Source organism: Bison bison, unplaced genomic scaffold (genome assembly GCF_000754665.1).
Source record: "Bison bison bison isolate TAMUID 2011002044 unplaced genomic scaffold, Bison_UMD1.0 scf7180017864194, whole genome shotgun sequence".
NCBI classification, from domain to species: domain Eukaryota; kingdom Metazoa; phylum Chordata; class Mammalia; order Artiodactyla; family Bovidae; genus Bison; species Bison bison.
In genome coordinates, this window is record NW_011494766.1 from 1,545,035 (window position 1) to 1,565,290 (window position 20,256).

The 20,256-nt window shown below is 44.6% G+C and overlaps 1 protein-coding gene across 1 annotated transcript in view; it reads left to right on the plus strand.

Moving 5' to 3' along the window:
- ITPR1 (inositol 1,4,5-trisphosphate receptor, type 1) overlaps nt 1–20,256 on the plus strand; it is a 355,741-nt gene that overhangs the window by 208,857 nt on the left and 126,628 nt on the right. The window contains exons 36-39 of the mRNA XM_010844129.1: nt 5,255–5,375; nt 7,595–7,779; nt 11,600–11,748; nt 12,653–12,764. Coding sequence (XP_010842431.1) covers nt 5,255–5,375; nt 7,595–7,779; nt 11,600–11,748; nt 12,653–12,764 — 567 coding nt within the window. The remainder of the gene's footprint in view (nt 1–5,254; nt 5,376–7,594; nt 7,780–11,599; nt 11,749–12,652; nt 12,765–20,256) is intronic.

Genomic DNA, 20,256 nt, shown 5'->3' on the forward strand with positions numbered 1-20,256 from the left:
CAGAATTTTCCACAGTTTATTGTGATCCACACAGTCAAAGGCTTTGACATAGTCAATAAAGCAGAAGTAGATGTTTTTCTGGAACTATCTTGCTTTTCCAATGATCCAGCAGATGTTGGCAATTTGATCTCTGGTTCCTCTGCCTTTTCTAAAACCAGCTTGAACGTCTGGAAGTTCACAGTTCACGTATTGCTGAAGCCTGGCTTGGAGAATTTTGAGCATTACTTTACTAGCGCGTGAGATGAGTGCAATTAGAAAGTGAAGAGGAACTAAAAAGCCTCTTGATGAAAGTGAAAGAAGAGAGTGAAAAAGTTGGCTTAAAGCTCAACATTCAGAAAACTAAGATCATGGCATCCGGTCCCATCACTTCATGGGAAATAAATGAGGAACCAGTGGAAACAGTGTCAGATTTTATTTTGGGGGGCTTCAAAATCACTGCAGATGGTGACTGAAGCCATGAAATTAAAAGACCCTTACTCCTTGGAAGGACAGTTATGACCAACCTAGATAGCATATTGAAAAGCAGAGACATTACTTTCCCAGCAAAGGTCCATCTAGTCAAGGCTATGGTTTTTCCAGTGGTCATGTATGGATGTGAGAGTTGGACTATGAAGAAAGCTGAGCGCCGAAGAATTGATGCTTTTGAACTGTGGTGTTGGAGAAGACTCTTGAGAGTCCCTTGGACTGCAAGGAGATCAGCCCTGGGATTTCTTTGGAAGGAATGATGCTAAAGCTGAAACTCCAGTACTTTGGCCACCTCATGCAAAGAGTTGACTCATTGGAAAAGACTCTGATGCTGGGAGAGATTGGGGGCAGGAGGAGAAGGAGACGACAGAGGATGAGATGGCTGGATGGCATCACCAACTCAATGGACGTGAGTTTGAATGAACTCCAGGAGATTGTGATGGACAAGGAGGCCTGGCGTGCTGCGATTCATGGGGTCGCAAAGAGTTGGACACGACTGAGTGACTGAACTGAACTGAAGTGAATCATTAGGGATGCTGAGCGTGTTTTCATGGGAGTTTTCTTTTTAAGAATTTGAGGATAATTTAGCGCTTGAAATTGGCTTATGAGAGTCGGCCCTGTTTTGAATTCATCTTCAATTACTTCCCATAGAGCATTTCTTGAGGGCAGGGTTCCTAAGTGCCCAAATTGAAGGGTTTTCAAGTTGTAGTTGTGGGAAGGCGGCAGCACTTCATTCCCCACTGATGTAACTTGGGAAACCAGAGCCTTAGAGAAAGTCATGTTTCTGGGTTGTAAATTAGAGTGGAAATTGCCCGGACACACATCTCATTATCTTTCCCCACTTACCCTTGCCCACCACCCCCAAAGAAACCCCAAGCCGTGCAGAAGTGCCATGCTGAGGCTGCTGTAGGTAGATGGCAGGTGGGTGGGGCGGCCCAAAGGAAGAAGGCTGGAAGTGGGAACCCCACCACCAGGATCCTGGGGACCAGGTGAGTTTGCAGAGGTCTTCCTGCCCAGCAAGTCCACCATCCTTTGCAGGCACTGGGTTTGACTTGGGTCTAAGAGGGCCAGCCTGGATCTGGGGATGGCGGGTCCATGCTGGGGGGCCCAGGCACTTCAGGTCCAAGGGAGTCTCTTGGCTGGTACATCCTCCCCACCTCCCTCAGCCCCAGCACAGTCCGGCCTTGTGACCCTAGCCTGCTCAGGCTGCAGAGATGTTCCATTTCTTTCTTTCCAGGGATGTGATAGGCGTTTCTTTCTTTTTATTTGACTGAAGTTTTATTTGACTTTAGTTTGACTATATCCTTTGCTGTGTCGTTTTTATGGGCTTCCCAGGTGGCACTAGTGGTGAAGAGCCCACCTGCAGACACTGGACACATAAGACATGGGGTTCAGTCCCTGGGTTGGGAAGGTCCCCTCGAGGATAGTTTATATACATTGCTGTGTTGGTGTTTGTTGAATGTGATTCACTTGTATGTATCCACATATCTGCTTTTTAGACTCTTCACTTATTTATGTTAGAGCGCTAAGTGGAGTGGAGTTCTCTGGATATATAGTAGGTCCTTGTTGATGTCTATTTTATTAAAATATGTTTCTATTACTGTGCATATGGCATGGCATATTAACATGCCAACCTTCTGATTTATCCCTCACCCCCTACATTTATCTCTGGCAGCTATCAGATTTTTTAAAAGTCTTTGAATCTGTTTGTTTTGTCAAGTGGTTCATATGAGTCAATTCTTAGATTCCATCTCTAAGTGGTATTTTATGATATTTGTCTTTCTGTCTCTTGTTAGTATTATCATCTCTAGGTTCATCCACATTGCTGCAGATGGCATTATTTCATTGTGTGTTTTTTAATGCCTGAGTCATATTCCATTGTCCGTATGGACCACACCTCCTGTGTCTATTCACCTGTAACTGAATATTTTGGTTGGTTCCTTGTCCTGACTATTGTAAATAGGATTGTAGTGAAAGTTGGGGTGCTTGTGTCTTTTTGAGTTAAGGTTGTCTTTGGATACATGCCTAGTAGCGGGATTGCTGGATCATTTGGTAGCTCTGTTTTTTTAGGATTCCCCATGTTGTTCCTTGTAGTAGCTATACCAATTTCTGTTCCGTCAAACAGCATAGGAGGGCATAATTTTCTCCACGCCTTGTCCAGCATCTATTCTTTGAAGACTTTTTGAGGATGACCATTCTGAGTGGTGTGGGGTGATACCTCAATGTGATTTGATTTCCATTTCTCTTAATAATTAGTGAAGTTGAGCATCTTTTCATGTGTTTTTATTTTTCTTTAAACAGTGAGATTTACCTCTTGAAATAGGGTTCTGGAAAATTCTGCCGTTTTTTAAAATTATTTTTTGATGACCTACACCAAGGTATTTCTTGAGGTCAGATATCATTTATAGCCCGCTGCTGCTGCTAAGTCGCTTCAGTCGTGTCCGACTCTGTGCGACCCCATAGACGGCAGCCCACCAGGCTTTCCCGCAGGGCTTGAATATTCAGTGCTCATCCGCACTCCTGTTAAAGTTGTTACGAGAAATGGCCACAAGGCGGCAGCATTTCTTCGTCCCCAACAGGCCTTGTGTCTTTTCGTGCCCATGGGCACACGTTTAAAAGTTGTTGTTATGAGAAACGGCCACGAGGCGGCAGCATTTCTTCATGCCCAACTGGGCTTTCTTGGGCAAGCAGAGCCTTAGTAAGAGTCAGGTTTGTGGCTTGTAAATTAGACACAGGAGCTTATGTCTCCTTACTCCCTTCCCCATATTTTTCGCCTCCTAGACAAATCCCAACCCTTGCAACACCGCTTTTCTGAGGGTTCTGTCTTCCATGGGTAGGGTGACTCTAAGGATGGAGTCTGGAGGTGGCAACCCCACCTGGAGACTGGGGGACTGTTGCGAACTCGTCCAGTCCAAGGGATCTGACTTCCTTTGGGTACTACACTAAGCTTTGTTTGACTATAGGTGGGCCTACCTGGATCTGGAGATGGGGAGAACCGGGCACCACTACTGGTCTTGAGGGGTGGGTTCACTTGCCGCCACTTCCTCGCCAGCTTCCTCAGCCCCAGGACAGTCCAGCCTTGAGACCCAAGGCTGCCCCGTCTCCAAGGATGTGACACCAGCCCAGGTCACCAAGACTGGACATTCCCTCAGGAATACTGTGCTGTCCCCTCAGCAGAGCAGGCATTTTTTTGCTGCTTCTGTTTTGTTTTGTTTTTTTTAATTTCACTTTTATTTTATATTGGAGTATATTTGATCATTTGATTCAGACGTACAGCAAAGTGATTCAGTTATCCATATACACTGTCTATTCTTTTTCAGGTTCTTTTCCATTGTAGGTTACTATAAGGTATTGAGTATATTTCCCTGGGCTATACACTAAGTCCTTGCTGGTTATCTCTTTACATATACATTGCCTTCTCCCATGCATATTGGGAGAAGGCGATGGCACCCACTCCAGTACTCTTGGCTGGAAAATCTCATGGACGGAGGAGCCTGGTAGGCTGCAGTCCATGGGGTCGGTCGGACACGACTGAGCGACTTCACTTTCACTTTTCACTTTCATGCATTGGAGAAGGAAATGGCAACCCACTCCAGTGTTCTTGCCTGGAGAATCCCAGGGACGGGGGAGCCTGGGGGGCTGCTGTCTATGAGGTCACACAGAGTCGGACACGACTGAAGCGACTTAGCAGCAGCATGTATATTTTAATCCCAAACACCTAATTTATCCCTCTCCCCTTTGGTAACTGCAAGTGTGTTTTCTATGTCTGTGAGTCTACTTATGTTTTGTACATAAATTCAGTTGTATCATTTTTTTTTTAGATTCCACATATACACAATCTCATAACCCATTTTAATTTCTTACATTGATCTTCCTTTGCCCCTAGCACTTTACACTTGTTTTCCTTTCATCTAAGAAACTTTTGTAGTATATTTTCAGTACTTTTTTTTTTGTTATATTAAGTCCTCCTGTGTTTCAGAGGGGATAGGCAAGTACATCCCCCTACAAATTGCAGACCAGTGGAGTAGTGTACCATCCACGGTGACCTTTACCATGCAGGTCTAAAGCTACCCCGATGCAGATAGCTTCAGATGGAGGCCAAAATTACAGTTTGCAGATGCCTTCAGGAAGTCAGTGTCAGATTGCTAAAGTCCTTGTTTGACTTCTTTTAAAATGAGTACAAATTTATACTATCATGGAAAGGGATAGATCTTCCTCTGCAGTTAACTTGTAAGCACTCACCTGTGGCAGATGAACACTTTTGCATAGTCACCATGAGAACCATATTCTCCTTTTATCATTGGAGACACTGCCTGAAATAAACAGGAGTATTCTAGGTGAGATCCATTTACCAGTTTATCAAGGCTGATTAAAAAATACGGTTCTACTCATATAACATCTGAAAAGAACTCCGGGAGTTTGTCAGCCTCAGTCTTTGTATATTATATATTGCATGAAGTTAAAGGTCAGAGAAGTAAAGTGACTTGCCTACAATCACACAGCCACTTGGTTACGAGACAAGAACACCAGCGTTGAGGCTGTGATTCCACTGCTCCGTCCAGTGGTCAGACTTAGCATCGAGTTTGTGCATTGCCTTAAAACACCTCTGACTTGGTCTCCGTTGGCTCGGCCACTTCTGGAATCCTGTTCATCACTGGCCACCCCCTCCCACTCGTGCCTAAGGGTCTGTGAACCTGTGGTTCCGGGCAGTGTCTGCTTCTGACCAGTGTCTCAGCCACTCACAAATAAATGTCTTCACACGGCCTCCTCCTTGTCCTCTTTCTTGCAGACTCGCCAGCCCGTCTTTGTGCAGCTTCTGCAAGGTGTGTTCCGGGTTTACCACTGCAACTGGCTCATGCCAAGCCAGAAGGCCTCGGTGGAGAGCTGCATCCGGGTGCTCTCTGATGTAGGTAAGACTCCACCTCGGTTTGGATTCCACATGGAAACAGGCCATCCAGCAGTGATCAAGGCCACCCTGGACAGAGCACCAGCTCCATAGCTCTGCAGAGCTCCCTCACACCAGAGGCTGCAGACCCAGAGCTGGAACCACGATCTTCTTGATTCTTAAACCTCCCTTTCATCTCTCCAAGCTAGCACCCCCCAAAGTTCAGAGCCAGCAAGTGCCAAAGAAAGGTAGGCTTTGAAAAGCCAGATTGCATGGTTAAATGTTAGGCAGGTCTTGGCGAGTTCCAGCGTGCTCAAGTGCGTCCAGGGGGCTGGGAAGACCCTTGTTCGAGAAAGTCATCTGTTGAATCCGGTAAACATAGTTGACCATATGGGAACTTTCTTTTCATGCAAAGCGCATGTCCACCCCCGGGGAACACCCTTTGTCAGAGATGGCGGCCTGCTTCCTCCTGCCTCTCGGTGATAAAGCTTCTCCATCCCCTGCCCCCTCCCCTCCTGCTCCCCATCGCCCCTTGTCGGCAGCTTTGAAAGGAAGTTATGACCATTACTTCATCCTGATTTTGTCGGTCTCTGATCTGTTGCACTCTTCCACCCCCTCCCCATAAATACTATGAAAAGGGAAAGCCTTCCTTCCTAAATCGAGAAGGGTTATCTGCCTCTAGTAGCTCTTTAGCTCCCTGGAGACCCCAGAGAAGACGAGTAGGGCTCTTAGTGCTGTTGAGCAGTTGTGTTCCATTGGGCTTGTTGCCCGATCGCAGTCTTCCCTCCCTAATTCCCTTTATATGTGTATGGCAAGCACTCGTGTCTTTTTATTATTTACGTGGCACAATTTCACAATAAAAGATTAAGGTTTTGAAAGGGTGTACATTATTATAGGTTCATGATTTGATAAAATAGGGCTCTGATCACCCTGAAGTCTGCCCATATATGATGGTGCCTCTTGAGGTTGTTGGTTAAAAGTGGGGCAAGTTGCTGAGTTCGCTAGCTCAGTGATCGTCAGAGAGAGGAAATGTTTTAACAGTCTTGGCAGTGATGAGAAAAGGCAAGGAGCGTTGGTGTTTGTGAGACAGTGGACCGTGAAAACTGCACAGCCCATGAACCCCAGCCAGCACTTTTGTGCTTCTGCTGGCATGGAGCTTTGAAGACAGGCAAGAATTGTCTTACTGTTTTTTTTTTTTTTAACGTTATTGGATCTCCCAGATAGAAAGAAGGCTTGTTCGTCTGGTTATCTAACTTAATTTTTAAATTAACTTTTTATTTGGCAATAAATTTAGACTTTTAAGAACACTGCCAGGATAACACAGAGTTCCCATATACCCTTCAGCCAGTTTCCCCTGATGTCTGCATCTTACATTACCAGCTATGTTTGTCAAAACTAAGAAACTCAGATTGGCCTATTGCTATGAACTAAACGTCCAGACTTGGTTTTCAGCCCTTTTCCCACTAATGCCCTTTTTCTGTTCACAGTAACATGTAGGCCACCACATAGTGTTTAGTTGTCTCTGGTCTGCGACAATTTCTCATGTGTGCATGCTCGGTCATGTCTGACTCTGCAACCCCATGGACTGTAGCCTGCCAGGCTCCCCTGTCCATGGGATTCTCCAGGCAAGAATACTGGAGTGGGTCCAGACCTTCCTTATTTTCTGTGGCCTTGACCATCCTCAGATGTCCTAGTCAAGTATCTGTAGAATGTTCCCCCTTTGTGGATTTGACTGGTTTTCTCGTGATGAGACCGGAGTTGCCCTTTTTTTTGAAGCAGGTTAAAAGGAAAACAACAGCTTGTCTGGACAGCATAGCTTATGTCATACTAGATGTTGTCTTTTGTACTATGTTTGGCTTAAAATAGCACTTTGTAGGTGGTTGAAAGAATACAAAACCAGAAAATTTTTCAAAAAGCAGTTTACTGGTTAGATGAGTTCCCTGTCTTGATAATTCTTAAAATGTATCGATATATCTGAGCCCCTAAGAAGCCATTCATTGAAGAAGCCCATTGGACCTACCTGAACTGTATGACCTCGTAGCATGTAATTTTCCTCACAGCAGCTGGCCTCAGAATTCACATTGGAAAACCCGACCTAACAGATAGTGAGGTTCAGCTGAACTGCATATCCACGCTAACGTTGTGGGCATGGACACGCCTGCCTGTGGGATGAGGGGGTAGTTTGCATTTCTGGGGGTCTCTCATCAGAGCTGTGGGCTCACAAGCCCCATCTCTCCTGTGCAGCCAAGAGCCGGGCCATTGCCATTCCCGTGGACTTGGACAGTCAGGTCAACAACCTCTTCCTCAAGTCACACAACCTCGTGCAGAAAACCGCCATGAATTGGCGGCTGACGGCCCGCAATGCTGCCCGCAGAGACTCTGTCCTGGCCGCTTCCAGGGACTACCGGAACATCATCGAGAGACTGCAGGTAATGCCCAGCGCTGATGGAAGCGACCCGTAACCCGGCCTGAGGCGGCTCCCCACACTGAAGGGCTTCCTTGAGCCAGGGAAAAATCCGGGGTTGGCCCCAGGGGGATATCAGTGTGATGAGTGGGTAGTCAAATGCAGATGTGTGTGTTGGGCCAGGAGAGCAAAGCTCCTCGGGACCCAAAAATACTCCCGACAAAGTCATGGTCTTCAGAGGTTGTTCATGGATTTTCAAATCTCTTTTTCAAGAAGTCCCTTGTCACTTATTAGGAAGGAATAAATCAGTGTTAGAAGAGGATGCTTAGAATAAGAGTGTAACAGCTCCTATTTTTTTCCCCATCATCTTGGGATTTTGGCCTCTTGAATCAGTAGGTAAACAAGTGTAATCGTAACTGAGAGAGGAGTTTTCTATCAAATGAGCCAAATGAAAATAAAAGTGTTACTAAATTCTAGCTAGATTCTACTCTGTTTACTTAGTACCTACAAAGAGACGTGCTCTTCTTTTGTTAAGAGGGAGAGTAGTGAGGATTAGATGATGTTAAACGTTTAAACACGCTCCGTAATATCAACATCTTCCTTTGAACAAGCGCCTCAGGTGGTTTCCTCACAGATGACACATGGACCATGGTTAGAGAATCACAAATCCTTCAGAGGAGCTTGGTGCCATGGTGCAGAGTGTGATCTCAAGCCAGCGCCCGATCGTGGCTCCGCAGCTTAGAAATGCATAACCTTAGGGAAGTTACTTAATTTCTCCAATTTCCTAACTTGTAAAAATCATGTAATAGTAACACCTACGTCATGGGGCTGATACGAAGATTAAGAGACTTAAGACGTTCCGGTCACTTGTGACTGCCTAAGAAATGACAACAGAGATTATTTTATTCTTTGACTGTTCTGGAGGTTACTGGGCTCAGCAAGGTGTTTCTTGCTCAAGTTTGTTCATGCAGTTGCAGTCCGATGGTGGTTGTGTTTGGACTCACCTTGAAATCTCACTCATCCACACGTTTGGCAGTTGATACTGATCGTTAGCTGAGACCTCAGCTCTCACCTAAAATATCTACACGGAGCCTCCCCATAGAGTATGGGCTTCCTCACAACATGGCGGCCGGGTCCCAAGATAAGTCTGGAGAGATAGATAAGTAAAAGCTATATTGCCTTAATTACCTGGCTTCAGAAATCACATGGCATCCTTTCTGTCATATTCTTTGGGTCAAGATAGTGACATACGTCCACTTAGGTTCAAGGGGAGAGGACACAGACCACCGTTTGATGAAGAAGAGCTTGCAAAATCGTTTATACTGCAGTGCTTGTACAGCAGTGAAAAATGCAATACACTTAAAGCACAAAGAGCAGAACCTGGCATGTAGTGAGCCAGGTCACTTGATCAGTGACCTGCTCTTCTTAATATTATTATGGTCGTTATCCTTATGACCGTAATAATTATCGTTAATAAGTGAAGTAAATGAATCTCTGAGGGTGGCACAAGTTACCTAAAGACAAAAGAGTTCATTGATGGATTCATCAGCCCCACCCTAGGCACAGGGGATACAGCAACCAAAGCTAAAATAATCTTGACCTTCATAGAGTCTCCATTGTTGGAAGGGAGAAAAACAATGATCAAATCACACAGATAGAAGTAAAATGGTAAGAGAGACAGACACTGCAGAGGAGTGAGCAGTGCTATGAAACATACTGATGAGGAAGCTCATCTTGCCTGGCGCTGGGGGTGGTGGTCAACAAAGGCATTGCTGGGGAAAGAACATTGGAACCAAGACCAGGGGACAGGGGGACTGACTTAACGGAAGGGAAGGGAAGAGCTTGTGAGGAGACCATTCCACAGGGGAGAATACAGCACAGAGACCTCAGGAAGGTTAGCTTGGCTGGAGCCCGCAGAGCTGGGTGGATGCAATTTGAGCCTTGTCATGACAGAGCCACTTCTTAAACAAAGGTAGCCTGATTCCCCATGGAGTGTTTCTTGATCTCCACTATGGTTTAGAAGGAGGAAGGTCACTGTATTGTAGACTCATAACTGGATGAACACACAGCATTTTCTCCTGCTCAAACTGAATTATCTGTGGCTTAGAAACACACCTGCTCTTCTTAGATCATTACACATATTCTTGGGTAACAGAATAAAATACATAAGTTTAGGCAGTGCTTGTTTTAAAGATTTGGCCAGTAGCCAAAGCGATCCTTATTTATCTAATGAGTTATTGTCTGTCTGAGTCCCTGCAGTTACGAGATTGCTCAGAATGGCAAAAGTTGTCATAATGTGAGAACATTAACTTGCAAATGCAGTGCTTATATAATTAACCCCCATTCAGACATCCCCCTCACTTAACACTGGCATCTCCCCCTGCCCATCGCTTCGCCACCCTTGTCTGTTGGTCTCTCCCCGATTGCCGAATGTTCTACATTTGACAATACAATGCAAATCAATTGCAATGTGAAGTTCCAACCTGGCAAAAGATGCAAGATTTCGTGAACACGATGCCGAAGAACTGTTTCAATCTTGTACAAAAGCTGGAGACAGATAACGAATTGCCAGAGTTAGGACCAGTCACTGTTGAAGAAGAGGAAATTGGGTGCTTTCCCAGAGAGAACTGTTAGGGAAACTGACAAAATTCTCAAAGAATTTTGCCAAAGCGACCCTCTCTCTGTGCTGTGAAAGTCATTCCAAACTAAGGGATGTTGCAGGGTACTCTCATAATATTGTTGGGAATATGGCCCCCTCCCCAAAGCAGTTTGATTTATTCATGCATTCTTGAATGCATCCTAAATATGATTGAGTGATGACAAATTTTGTTACATGTAAGATGAAGTAGAATTATATTCATAAGTTTTAGTTTCTAGATAAAAGATCACTCAATTCTTTGTGAATTTGGGGCCTATGAAATTTGGGTCCCTGATTGAGATGAGTGCAATTAAAGTGGGCTTTCTCCATGCAAAGCTTCCTGGTGAATTATCTGATCTTCCCCAGCGTGTCGTGTTCTGCCCTTCGTAGCCAGCTTGCCGGTAGCTTGGTTCTCAGTTAGCAAGCCAGACGGCAGACTTTAGCATCTTTTGGAGATAATTTCTCATCTGTTTCCTGCCATTTGCCTTTATATGGTGTTTGTTGTGTTGGTTTTGCTGCTCTTTCAACTTCTCTCTGTTTTCCTTTCCTACAGCTATGTGTTTTGCATTTGAAGACCATCATGCTATCAGGGTACATGTATTTAGCATGTTGATACAGCATGTTCATTCATTTGTGTTCTCATGTTTTATATGATATTTTATTATATGAATAATTCATGCTCATTGGAAATAATTTGGCAATACTCACAAGTACCACTAAATAGAAGAAAACTGGAGTCACCTGTAATCCCACCTCTCAGAGAAAATCACTAATGATGTTTTAATGTTTGCTGCGTATCCTTTAGACATTAATGTTGTGGATAAAAAGTGGATCGTAGAGTCCATACTATTGTTTGGCCATTTTTTTTACACTTGTAATGTAGACACCTTTCCATGTTGTCGAATGTACTTTTTGCATCCTATTTTAAAACATATGGAATGATCCCTTGGGTAGCATAAGGACCATCTCACAGAGCGGGTGGGAAGGATGTTACGTCTTTGTTATTTCTCTGTTTTCCGCATCAGGGTCTAATGCTTCAGGTAACCGTTGGGCAATGTCTAATAACTTGAGGCACATACCAGACGGTGCTGAGGTTACTGTAACCCAGCATAGTCTGTGGTCATGCCTCAGGTCAGAAATGAATGTTCCCACTCTCCCGTGGTCGCCTCGGCCCGAGCTGCTCACCCGGGCTGTGCTTCCGTTCCAGGACATCGTCTCGGCCCTGGAGGACCGTCTCCGGCCCCTGGTGCAGGCCGAGTTATCTGTGCTGGTGGATGTCCTCCACCGGCCCGAGCTGCTCTTCCCGGAGAACACGGACGCCAGGAGGAAGTGTGAAAGCGGGGGCTTCATCTGCAAGTAAGCAGCCCCTCCCGCCGCGGTGCTCGCTGGGGCAGAACCCCGATGACCAGACGCGGCACTGTTCCCGGGAAGGCGGGGCTGGTCTGGTGTTCGGTGAAGACAGCAGGGCCTAGTGCGGGGGGTCCGTTCTGACTGTTCTAAAGGAAGTGCGTAGGTGCAGTCCTACTTAGCAACACTGTTGTTGGGTGACAACTTCTGCTTTGAGAACCGCACGCCCGGTTGTTCATCTTCCACTCACCACATGCAGGCAGGATGTCCCCCGTGGACTGACGGACTCCAAAAGCCACGGCCCGCGAATCCTCAGAAAGCTCAAACCTACCAGGGCCTCACAGTCTTTATAGTTTCCCAGCAGCTTTATAGTTTCTCGTTTTATGCCGTGGGGCATCATCTAGAAAAAGCAACTGGTCCCATGACCAGAGACCGCTGTCTGATTTTCACCCTAAGGTTGGTTGGTTGGTTAGCTTGAGCGTGAATTCTGCTGCTTTTTTATTTTTCTGGGCCCGTCAAAGGATAAGACTGTATAAACAAAGCAGTGGTTGGGATGTGTTTATTTCCAACCATAATACTCTTGAGGTTCTTTTTTTTTTTTTTTTTTTAACACTGCTGACATATTTTGGCCACATTACTGACAATCCTCAGTGGGTAAATAACTGCGCTCCATAAACAGCAGTTTTGAGTGGGCCTCTGTCTCCCTTCGGACCTGTTTGCTGCTGCCGACCAGCAGGTGTCGCTATTGAGACACCGACTGGCTGTTAGTGAAGGGACTGCCCGGAAGTCTGTTTAAGTCTGGGAGCCTTTGGTAAATATTAGTTCATTAACAGACTAGTTACAATAAGTTGTTTTTTTTTTTTTATGTAAAGATGTTTCAGGGATGTAATCCATGGTTTTCCCCTCCATTCAGGTTAATCAAACACACTAAACAGCTGCTGGAGGAGAATGAGGAGAAACTCTGCATCAAGGTCCTTCAGACCCTCAGAGAAATGATGACCAAAGACAGAGGCTATGGAGAAAAGGTACTGCCTTTTATTTTCATGTGAAAACCAGGTGTTTCTATTAGATAGAAGCAGAGTGAGGGCACTTAGAAATCCACCTTAGTTCAGGCATATTGACTGGAGAGATAACTTAAAAAAAAAAACCTATTCATCTTGCCCTGAAGGTAATTAAATCATATGAGTCTCTCTTTAAAGTCATATACACTTAGGTGTCTCTTTTAGGCTGCTTGCCGTACAATCTGTATTCAGAAAAATAGGAACAACAAGATTTTCCGTCTGTTTAAATTCCCAGTGAGAATGCAAATGCTTCTTGTGTACCAAGGTGTGTGTGTTCCTGAGTTTTGGGTTCCAGCTGAGCATACCTGTGGGTTTACTTGCTTCTTTCTGGTGAGACGTTACACAATCCTCCAAGTGTATGAAGAAACTGCCTCCAGTTCTAACTGGAATGAAGACAGACAGACATGTCACCTTTTCTAACTGAGATTGGGAAATGGACCATCCCTGGGAGCTGAGACTTCTGATCACATGCAGCGAGCCATGATGTACAGAAAACAGCCCTCGCACCCCTGATTTTGGTCCAAGTGGGATAAAAAGAGCCCCATTGCTCTTCCTTTCTGCCCCCAGTGAAAAACAGGGCCTGAATTTAAGTCTCACCAGTCTTCTTTGAAGGCAATAATATTCATTTACTACCTTGAAGACACTTTTATCCGCATTTTCCAAGTAGGTAAATGTGCTGATATCATTGACTTACCAAATACACAGTAAATAACTTTTATTCATCTCTGCAAAGAATGTTTGATAATTAAATCACAGCCTCTCTTGTCAAAAGAGAAGGTGACAACTAGATTCTTGAAAGTCTAAAACACTGTCGGAATCTTGGTTTCTAACCTAAGCAGTGTCCGTCCTTAATATTAGAGCAATTCAACGTGTGCGGATCTTTGGATAAAAGCAAATAAAACAGAAAGGTACACAGTCCTTTTTGCAGTTTACATTCCTCCACTGGCCCCAAACCACAATGCTTTTAAACATCAGTCTAAACTTGTAAAATGTACAAATTCAAACTTGAATAAATGTTACTTGGAAAATAAGTGTTTATAACTCAGGAGGAATTTTGTGGTGGAAATATGCCAGAATAGAGTTTATAAATATAAAAGTAAGGAACGCTGGTACAAATGGGAAGTAACGAGATGACCAGTGTGCGCTGTGTAGACACCCAGCTAGGTCTTGCCCTTGATAAGGTGAGGAGGACAGTAAAAGAGAATACACTTATCAGATAAGTAAATAATAGCCATTTATTCCACAGGATGTTTGTTTTTCTTCGAGTGAACTTTAAGAAGTGTTTTTAAAAAATTGACTCTAGTTTTAAAAACTCGTGTTTTTAAAAAATTCACTTTCCCTAATAAGATAAACTCTACCAAAGGGACCTTAACCAGCTGTGAATTTATTTGTACCTTTGGGGCAGAAAACACAATTTTAAACTGTGGGGACCACAGTTTTCTCCTCTTGAGAATGTCCGCTTCTTTCTTAGCCAAGGTACTTGAGGTAAGCTTTGCGTCTCTACTCCAGTGACCTTGTAAGTTGTGCTTATACTTTCAAGTGAGTTTTCTTTTTAGAGCGTGGAGAGTATAAGTAAAAGGAGTTGGTTGAGAGTCTGTTGCTGGGCAGAAAAGCGCGCGGGGGTCTTCGGGGCCGTGTGGAAGGTGTGCTTTCTGCCGCCTTTCCCTCCCCATGGCGGGCCAACAGGGAGAATGCTGTCTTGGCCCCTGGGGACACGATCCGAGATGCTGTCACCCTGCCTGTGAGAAAGCTCGTGGAGAGCTATAGAGCCAGGGCTTCGAGAGCTCAGTAGATGATGCAGGCCGTTGTGAAAGAGTTACGAGAGTTGAGAGGAGCTCCTGAGGGTGCAGCTCAAATCCCTCTTCATCTGGTGAAGAAATTAGCCACATCCTGGCAGAGAAAGGCTTGGCGGCAGGATGACAGTTCCTTCCCGTCGGGTTGGAGCTGTCATCCCCCTGGTCAAAGTGAAAATACTAGAAGCAAGTACGGGAAATGCTCTGCCACCAAGAAGGACATTGTAGAAACCTGTGCTAGTCAGCAGCTCCTCAGACCGCACAGAGATGCCATGCTGCTGCTGGCCCCAGGCTCGGACTGCGGGAAGAGGCTGCTTAACCCTTTGCTTTAAAGGGGAGCAGGGGGGCGTTAAATGATTTGTGTTTCTTCCAGTTTCGTTGTTAGTTTGCACTCTGTCCTGTTTCACTAAGGCTTTTGGAAAATGCCTTTGATGGGTTACTGGCTGCCTCTGTTTGAGTAAAGAGGCATGACATGCGGGAGCCAACTCTTTCAAGGATGGGAAGAACCCAGACCCAAAGAACTAACCTTTCTTAGGCAAACCAGGTCGGGGTGTTGTTCAATCGCCAAGTAATATCTGATTCTGCAACCCCATGGACTGCTGCATGCCAGGCTTCCCTGTCCCTCACAGTGGGTGTTAGTCGATAAAGTAAGTGAAGTGGCCTTTGGGTGCTCAGGACACAAAGGCAAGGGTGAATGCCAAGTCTGTCGTCTTGGCCTACTTTTCCTATTCGTTGCCTCTTGAGTGGGGCTTGTCCCATGACTAACACCCTGCTGGGATGGCCGGGGTTGCTCTGTCTTCCTGCCCTCTCCTGAGTCCTCACAGTCCTCTCTCCTGGTCTGTGGGGCCCTCACATCACCTGAGGTTTGGATCAGGCCTAAGAGTCATATCTGAGAAGACAGTGGTCAGCACACTTGTCCTGGTCCATTGCCTAAGACGTGCCCGTCCAAGAACTGTGACACGTGCTGGAAATGTGGGGGCGGGGCACAGAGGATGGTGACAAAATTTAAATCATGATCATTTAGAAATTAAAGAAATTATCTTTTACTGTGGTGTCTCCAAATGGGCCAGCAATATTTACCAGAGAGTGGTATTAAAATACAATATAGGATAGTATAATATAGTGGAATATTAAAAAGGATCACCAGAATAATGATGGAATACATTTTCATGTGATTCTTGTGTCTTTCTCAACAGTGTATTCAAAGTTAATAAACTATAAAATCAGGGCTTTGCAACCATTCTGTGTGTGCAAGGCCTAGCCAACTCTGCTTTTAATCTACAGATTTCACCATGTTAAATAAAATAGTTACCTCCCATCGCTAAACATCTCTAAGATTTACCCTGAATCTCTCTATAATTCATAGAATATATTCATGCCCCTAGGCCTTGCTTGAAGAGAAAGCATGGTTATTTTATATATCGGCTGCTCTATTACCTACCGTACGATTTTTATTAAGATATTTTTGATTTAAGAGTCAGAGTTTTGGAAAGAAATTCAGAGGCCAACAGATAATGTGAAAGAATATCTCAATTTATTTAAACTCCATTTTTCTTCTGAATAATGGTACCTGTTACACTACTAGAGAGTTTTTGACCTCAAGTAATATCAGGGTTTTCATTTCTTATGAATTGTCAATCCTCTGTTCATTACTAGTGCTTCTTTTCTCTGGGCAAATAAACTATTAATATTTCCAGCTACCAGTGTTTCTAGTAGGAGTTTAAATTTGCAAAAGTAAATATTAATGAAACATAATAAAATCAAGGATCCTCCATCTATCATTAAACATGCATAATTGTCATTAATCCTCTTTTTCTTTCTTTTGAACTTGGTGCTAATAAATCATTTCATTGTTCCTAATATCACTCAGGTAGGCAATAATCACCTTGGAGGAATCTAGTCTCTTTAATCAATAGTATCAGGATTTGGAATATCTGGGCTGGGGAACATGTTGGTCTTATTGCTTGCTTAAATTGAATCTGGGTCTGATTTATCCCACTGCTTGCTTAAATTGAAACTGAGTCTGATTTATCTCAATGGTAGTTTGAACTCAAGACACCCCACCCCCATTCAGTGGTATAATGAGTCCAAGGAGAGAATTTTCTCCTAAGCTGAGTTGATAGGAGTTTAGCTTTTAACCCGACTCTCTCCCATCCTTTTCTGAAAGGACATGGTTCTTGATCAGGGATCTTGCCCTTGTTCACAGCTCAGTTCAAGTTTTCTCTACAACGGAGCACAACAGTGCCATTCAGGGCTCTTGGTTCAGTGACCTGTGAGGTTTTTTGTTTGTTTTTTTCTTGGCCACACTGTGTGGCATGAGGGATCCTAGATCCCCAACCAGGGTTCAAACCCACTCCCCTTGTATTAAGAACATGAAGTCTTAACCACTGGACCACCAGGGAAGTCTGGACCTGCGAGGTTTGATACCTGGCGTGTAAACAAAGTGTGGCAGCATCCTGCCTGAGATGCCAGGGTGCAGTGGTGTCCAGAATGCCCACAGCTCTCAAGACGGTTGCGTTCTAACGATGCTCCAACCTGAGTCAGCGATGAGAAATACAGTGACAAAGCTTCTAACACTTAGCTCGCTTGTATTTCCTGTTCTAACATTGCCTTCTTTTTCTCCCCCCTTTTTTCTTTTCCAGCTCATCTCCATTGATGAATTGGATAATGCTGAGGTCCTAATTTCATTTTTTTTTAAGTGTCCCATGGTGATGTTTCCATGACCCTCTCCCAGTGAACTCTGTGACCCGTCCCCTAGTCTGTGCAGCATCTAGTATCTGACTTTGTGTAGCATGCCTCTGGGAGTGAGTCAAGTCCTTCGTGTCTGTGTTAGCGTTTCCCATGAGTTTGTTTGCCATTTGTCCTTGGAGCCCATCCGAGTCTAGATAAAGATTTTCTAAACTGTGATAAAATTTCGATCATTCACTGTCTAGAAGCTCAGCTGAATTTGTGGTTGGCGCTGGCTATTAACAGATCTCTGAAACTCAGTGCTGATGCTTCTCTCTCTCTATGTGAAGCACTCATGCAAAAAAGAAATAACTATATGGGTACAGTTTGCAAGTGGTGAAAGAGAAAAACAAACCACTGCTCTCTTGGTCTGTATGTTGGAAAGTGTTAAGTGTGAGGGGGTCATAGAAAATTTTGTCAAAGTGCAGAGCGAATTCTACAGCAATCTCGAGACTTTTCAGCTGCTGGCTTGCAGTGGAATTCAGAATATACTATATCCTTGGCTTCTCAATTCTAGGAAAACCACCTCGAGATTGAGGAACTGAAATGTCATCTGATGGTTTCTATACTTAGGTATCAAATTAGTTTCATTTACTCAGAATTAACCTGGAGACTCACAAGTGGCCATCTTGTTTGGGATTTGAGGGCCTCCTAAATATTTTCTCTCTTGTAAACATTTTTCAAGATTTCTTGCCACATCTATAGTATGTGATACATGTTTGGTAAATGATAATAGAAAGGATTAATTGAGGGAATTAATATATGTAGTTGAGGGAGTCTAATTGCTTAGGAAAAGGAGGCACATTGGAAAAATTTTTATCTGACTTTCAAAAATTAATTTTCTTGTCTACTTCTTTAGATATCTGTTTGCTCTTTTGGTAGATCAATGGATACCTTCTTTTGATGGTATTTGATGGTATTCTGCCAAATAGAATATAACCCCTGCTCTAATAGCTACCACCAGAATTTCAGAAATACTAAGAGATGGTTCAGATACCCCTAAGGAGAATTTGAATCACAGACTTTTTAAAGCTGAAAGCGACGTGAGTGGTTATGAATTTTCAGGTCCCTCGGGAATGGAGGCACTCAGAGAGGTAACGTGAGTGGCCTTAGTTCTGACGGCTATAGCGGGTGAGGCAGAACTAGCGCTGGGCTCAGCTGCCGGCCCGGAGGCTTACTGCTCAACCGCAGTAGATTCTGCAAGCTCAGGCTTCTCCTTAAACCGATCAGCATGAACAGGTGAGGAGGCCATGCTTCTCTGGGGTGAATAGAAAGCGAGAAAAACAGCAGGCTGTCCAGGGGGTTCACCCCTTTAACTACAGTGATTTTTGCTACTTCCTGTTTAGTCCTCTCTCTTCCGGGTTGTTTGCCAGCAAAACGTCTAACGCTGAATCTTCATGTTGGCAGCCTTCGACTCTTCTTCTTTCTACCTAGAGTTGTAAATGCTTCCCTGACTTGAATTTTTCCTCTAGAATATTGAGGTTGAGTTCCTATTTGTTTAAATACAGATGAAGTCAGGAAAGGAAGGCCCTCCCTTATCGGAGTCTGCAGTGTTATTAATACTCTGTTTTGCACCATAGTAATCATTTGATGTGTTGGCTTGCTCAAGATAGAACTTGGGTCTCCTGGCTGGGAGTTTATTGCTCGCTTATGGAAAGATTCCCCAGTTGGAGCAGGTGTGTTTATAATTATACGCTAGGAAATAGAATACTGTCTGTTTATAAAAGAAGAATGTTCTGGCAGCCCCTTGGATTCTTTGAAAATTCCCTGAGGAAGCAACTGTGGATCCCCTCTCTGTTGTTACCCCTGGCAACCATCTGTGCCCTGGGACACCAACACTGTCCCTAGGCCGGCAGGCTGTTGGATCTGGCCTTCTAAGCAGAGATGCCTGATCGCCTTTTGTCATCCATGGCTGTTCTGGAAATGAGTACAGCTCCTGAGGTTTCCCCTGCCAAGCCTGCTGTCCATGTGTGAGGGTGGAAACCAGCAGCCCACAGCTGGAGTTCTGCAGCAGCTCCATTAAGAAACTTAATGAGAGTTCACGCTGGCCCACGTTACAGGCAAGGCCTCCCACCTAAAAATTGCAAACCAGCACTTCAGACTTGAACCTTGCTGAGGAATTGCCCCTGAGCCAGGGTTATGACGTATCTGGAAGAGCCGTGATCCCTGGGATGGGAGGGGACCACTACTCTTCAATGATAAAGGCCTCTCGGCCGTTGTGAGAGAAGAGGCGCAGTGAACTGCTTGGAGAGATAGCACAGTGTCTTCTGAGTCTCTGTGTGTGCTCTGAGAAGGGAAGACGAAGTGAGGACAGGTCAGAGTCCCTGTAGGAAGAGTGCATGGTGGAGGCCTTCTCGGCTATCCTGGAGTGAAATTTCATTTGAATCCAGAAAGAGAGGAGGGTTTCCTTTTTTTTTTTTTTATGATGATGATCATGATTTTTTTGTTGTTGCAAATCAAGAGGCAAGGTCTCCATCATTACCACCTGATTTTACCTTTTTCTTGGGGTTCAGGAAGAGGACAGATGAGGGGAGAGGTATAGAATGTTTCTGTCATCTCCAGAAAGAAAACACCCCACGACCCATTCTTGGCTTTAAACAGACACCAGTGACTGCCCAAGACATTAGTTTATCTAACGCTTAAGTGCCTGTTCCATTCCAGGTGCTTTGCTAGGGGTTTTGGATCCAGCAGTGCCCCAAATAGGCACAGTCTGCCCTTCTGGAGTTTATGGTTTTGCCACAGCAGCAGACAGTATTATAAGCCAATGTTAACTGAGACATGTAGGAAGGTAAAGTATAGGGAATCATGTTGTTGTTCAGTCACTAGGTCAAGGCTGACCCTGTGACCCCATGGACTGCAGCATGCCAGGCTTCCCTGTCCCATTCTTTCTCCTGAAGTTGCTCAGATTCGTGTCCATTTAGTCAGTGATGCTATCT